The sequence below is a fragment of the Hevea brasiliensis genome, chromosome 16 (assembly GCF_030052815.1).
Source record: "Hevea brasiliensis isolate MT/VB/25A 57/8 chromosome 16, ASM3005281v1, whole genome shotgun sequence".
In the NCBI taxonomy this organism is placed as follows: Eukaryota; Viridiplantae; Streptophyta; class Magnoliopsida; order Malpighiales; family Euphorbiaceae; genus Hevea; species Hevea brasiliensis.
This window is the reverse complement of record NC_079508.1, coordinates 55,078,439-55,083,630: the sequence shown is the minus strand read 5'-3', so window position 1 is coordinate 55,083,630 and position 5,192 is coordinate 55,078,439. Positions and strand designations below refer to the sequence as shown.

Genomic DNA, 5,192 nt, shown 5'->3' with positions numbered 1-5,192 from the left:
GAATTTAATTTTTAAATTGAAAGTAAATAAATATATCATTTTAATCACAAATATTCAAATACTATATACCAAACTCAGAATGTCTGCCCTAGTTATAGTAGCATATGAAAAGCATAGTAATTTTTAGTAAATCCATGTAGAATTTAATTAATTAATTAATTAATTTTCTTTTTGATAATACAAGATCAATGCTTTCAATAAGTCACATGAAGTGCATTTAGATTTGTGCTAATAAGAGACAAAAGCCTAGGCCTAGCTGATCCTTTTCTCTTTCTTTCTATGACTGTGAAAAAAAGAGAAAGAAAAGCAGAGTGAAAGTGGGTCACATGGAGGAAGAGAAACATCATGTGATCATGCAAGGCATCCACTGCCAATTTTCCAAGAAATTGAAGAAGAAGTGAACTCTGACATATTTGGAATAGAATCTTCCTCATTAATTATTCAATTATATATATATATATATATATAATCAACCAATCATTGTTCAACACACAAGCAACTAGGAGAGTTAAATTCCAATTTGAAAATGGAACCATCTCATTTCTTTTTCTAACCATATTCAATTCATCAAACCCTTGATCTAGAAGATTAATTTATTATCTTGAGTTGCTTTTTTATCTTTAATTTAAATATCCTATTTTTTTTCTTGAAAGTTTATTTTTCATTTAAATTAAATTAAACAAATTATTTAAAATTTAATAGTCAACTTTCTATAAGTGAATAATGATAGTCAACTAAACAAGTTAAATTTTAACACTTCTTGAAAATTTTAAATTCCTGAGTATAAGTAATTTTTTAATATACCTGTCAAACATGAAATATTTTATTGGAATCATATGAAAAAATAAATTATTCAATATATGTATAAATTAGAAGAAATTAATTTTTTTTTATTTAAAGGAAAGAAAAATAATTAATAGCTTCATTAAAGAATTTTATTTTTCTTAAAAAAAAAAGAAATTTGTATAAGATTTATAGTGAAGCAGGTTTCTGAGGAATGGTTTGGTGAAATGGGAGGAAAAGGGAAAAAAGAAAATGATGTTTCATTAACAAGTGATTTACTTTTATGAAAGGACTAATAAATTATTCCTTCCATTCCAAGATTTATTTTGAAGCCTTGAAATCTACAATAAATTAATCTCAGGAATGTAATTATTACAGTATATTTAATCAGATAAAAATGTGAAAAAAATTATTTAATTTAAAATTTTGAATTCAAGACAATGAAAAGCCTTTAGATTTTATTAATTTTATGATGAATTAAGTACCTATTTTATAAAACAAAAAAAAAAAAGACAATTTCTCACTTTTAAAAATTTCCCATGTATCAAAATAATAATTAAAGCACAAAAATGAGAGAAAAAAATATAAATTATGTAAAATTTTATGACATAATATACATAACTAGTAATTTTAATTTATTTAAAATTTAAAAAGACATTGTAATTGAGATTGACACAGACATGATATGAGTTGAGCCAGAAAATGCCAAGAAATGAAAGAGAAATAGAAAGAAAAAGAATCATCTAGCAGTATGTAAATGAACCCAATGCACTGCTGTTTCCTGGCAATATGCACTTCAGTCTCCATACATTTACACCAACTTGATGAATTTGTACCTTCTTTTTCATCAGAATATAATGTTCTATTTTGTTATAATGGTTAATTATTTTAATATTTATCAATTATTTTATTAATTTTTAGATATTAATAATTAATCATTAACTTTTTAATTATATAATAATTTAAAATAAATATATTTAATAAAAATAATTTTAGATTAATTATTAAATATAAAAAAATAATGATATCGTCTTATTCACTCTAATTAAAATGCTATTTAACTTCTAAAATTAAAAGAGTAACTTTTCATAAATTACTTATTTAATTTTTAAATATTAATATAAAATATTATGCTACGAATAATATAAATAAAAGAGATAATATTTTAATTATAATTAAAATATTAAATATTATCTTAAAAATTAATATTAAAATGGAGTTTAAATTAATAAATATAAGATATATGTTCCTAAGAAATTAATTTTTTTAAAATTTTTATTAAAAAAAAAAAGAAAAAGAAACATAGATCAAACATATGAGTGCTGAACCAATAGGAGTCCTCCTTAATGATAGCAACTGAAAATATGTAAGTGGTCACAACCTGCCAAGTTTCATTTCTAGAGAAGAATATAATGTCTCTCCTGGGGAGTAGAGAAGAGTTTGGTGTCATATATCTTTTACCCTTTTTTTTATTTTATTTTATTGCAGTGATCAATAATAATGTTGTGAATTAATTTTTTAAATTTTAATATATTGATCTAATTCTAAAAATTAAATATTTAGTTAAGAAATTAAAAAGAATATGTACCAATTAGATTGCCTCTTGTAATTGGATAAAGAATATGAGTTGGAAAAATTAAGATTAAAATTTATAAAATTAATGAAAGTTAGTTATGAATATTATCTTTAGCATAAATAGACAATAATGATTTTAACAGAATTGAATAACAAAATATATATATATATATATATATATATATATTATAATTTAATTAAGACTTAATTATTATTATTCTTTTTACCAAAAAAATCTATAAAATTAAGAACAAGAAAAATCAAAAGGGAACAAATTTGTCCTTCCATGGAAAAGCATTCCTAAAGTAAATACTATAGCTAGATGTGCCCTAATTCATCAAAGAAAAAGTTGATGAGCCACAAGATGCAATTTCCCTATTCTTCACCTCAAAATTATATTGCATATAATTTAATATCAAACTGCAGCCAAGGTAACAATTAGTAGCTAATTGGGTATTATTATTATTATTATTATTATTCAAGAAAATAAATAAAACAATTGAATATAATTTTTTTACTGACATGGTCATTTGCTTCTTAAAGTTAGAAACTACAGTGATAAGCTTTTATTTTAGTGACATGGTCATATGTTTCTGTTTCATAAAGCTAGAAAATTATAATGAGAGAGAGAGAGAGAGAGAGAGAGAGAGAGAGAAGAATTTGCTTTAAACAGAGAGAGCCAGTGAATGTTCAGTGCAAGTGTTTTTCTAGATATTCTAAGTACTGAACAGAGCTGAGAAGTATCATTCTCTGATATTCCTCCAATAGAAGTTATTGATCTTCTGGGTAATTAATGGGAAATGGCTTTTACAGTGGAGAGGTGTGATGAAGAGATGGTGTTCTCTGTGGAATCACAGAAGGCAGTTCCTGCACCCTTCTTAACCAAGACTTACCAGCTTGTTGATGACCCTCTTACTGATCATATAGTCTCCTGGGGTGATGATCAAGCTTCCTTTGTTGTGTGGAGACCTCCTGAATTTGCTAGGGATCTCCTCCCTAATTACTTCAAGCACAACAACTTCTCAAGCTTTGTTAGGCAGCTCAACACCTATGTAAGCCTCTCTTTCTCTCTCTCTTCGAACAGTCACTCCGTTGTTTTATCACTGAATTCTTCAGTTAGGTCTCTCTATTTTAAGTATGTTCATGAACTCAAACCACTTCTAATGACCTCTTCAATCCATCATTTTTTGAAGCCTTTCAAACTGAACTGATTTAGTTATTTGCAAGGAGACCAGCTGAGTCAAACTGAACTAATTAATTTCTCCTATTGACATATATTATAACTATATGATTCTTGAAACTACATAATCTACATATGTACTACGTAAGGGATTGTATTTTAGGAGTATTATATGTTAAATAATACATATTGAGAAAAATATTTGGATCATTGAATTATGTGTATTTATTGTCTCTTTAGAATATTCAGATTATTAGTTAGTTCATTTTACATGTTTCTTTTAAAGCTATAATTAAAAAAAAAAAAAAAAGGAGTATGATCTCTTGGAAGCCCTGATGGCTATATAAATATGTGTACTTGTAACTGGAAATTTTCGTTTATTTCCAATTATTCTCTCATTAATTAATGGAATAACTAATAATATTGCAGGGATTTAAGAAAGTAGTTGCAGACAGATGGGAGTTTGCAAATGAGTGCTTTAGAAAAGGAGCAAAGCATTTGTTATCTGAGATCCACAGGAGAAAAACCCCACTGAATCAGCACCCACCAGTAGTACTACCTCATCAAATTCTCCAACAAGAAGAAAGTTTTGGTTGGATTGATCCTCCAATATTTCCATTATCTCCAAAACCCACAACAGATCTCCTGACAGCTCTCTCTGAAGATAATCAGAGACTGAGAAGGAAAAACTACATGCTTTTATCAGAACTTTCCCACATGAAGAGCCTCTACAATGACATTATCTACTTCATCCAAAGCCATGTAAAGCCTGCAGCAGCACTCCCCTATGAGCAGAAGGGTTACAGTTCAAAATCTCCTAAGATTGTAGAATTAGGTTCTTCATGTCAAGATCAAATAAGCTCTAAAAATCTTTGTTTGGGCAAGTCTTCACTGACTTTAACTGAGGAAGAATCAAATGGATCAGTGAAGCTTTTTGGAGTGCCTCTCAGTGGCAAGAAGAGGCTACACTCAGAAGTGATTGATCAACAGAAATTATACTAGTGCATGGTGGGTCTCCCTTTGATTAATCTATAACAATATATTGTAGGCTCCCAGCTGTTTTGGGCAAGATTTTATCATAGGATAAGCTTTTGTAGATAAGTGGCTCAAGTTCAATTGGAGTCAATTAATTAAGCTCACCATAAAAAAAAATGTTATATGTCTCCATTAATAATTCTAGCTAGATTTTTCATTCACATCTTTTAGTTGAGGATTCATACTTGAATCAAATAAGTCTAAAATCAAATTTTAAATTAAATTCCTGAAATTTTTTCATCAAATGTCTCAAGCAAAACATAACAAATAGCTAGGATTATAAAATTGAAAAATGAAAAGAAGAAGAAAAATGTGAGTCAGAGAATGTAAGCGACGGTACTGAGCAATCATGTCAAGCTGTAAGTTTTGACATTAAAATGATAGGAATCTTAAGGTTTTACTTTCAGTGTGTGTTCTTTCCCTGAAAAGAAGAAAACAGTGCCATAGAAAAGGGTGAAACAGTAATTATATACACATTTATCATTAGCTCAGGCAATAATAAAAGGCTAGAAAGACAGAAGGGGAGAAAAGAAGGAGACAGAAAAAAAAAAGAAAGAAATAAAGGGAGATTTTCTATCGGTTGAACTTTAAAGATTGCTTTGGGATTGTTCCATGATGC

At 27.5% G+C, this 5,192-nt stretch overlaps 1 protein-coding gene across 1 annotated transcript; it reads left to right on the top strand.

Moving 5' to 3' along the window:
• Nucleotides 1–2,977: 2,977 nt before the first annotated feature.
• On the top strand, nt 2,978–4,734 carry LOC110662330 (heat stress transcription factor B-4d). Its single transcript, XM_058137805.1, has 2 exons — nt 2,978–3,410; nt 3,968–4,734. The coding sequence occupies exons 1-2, from the start codon at nt 3,159–3,161 to the stop codon at nt 4,538–4,540; spliced, it is 825 nt and encodes a 274-aa protein (XP_057993788.1). The 5' UTR covers nt 2,978–3,158; the 3' UTR covers nt 4,541–4,734.
• The last annotated feature ends 458 nt before the right edge of the window (nt 4,735–5,192 follow it).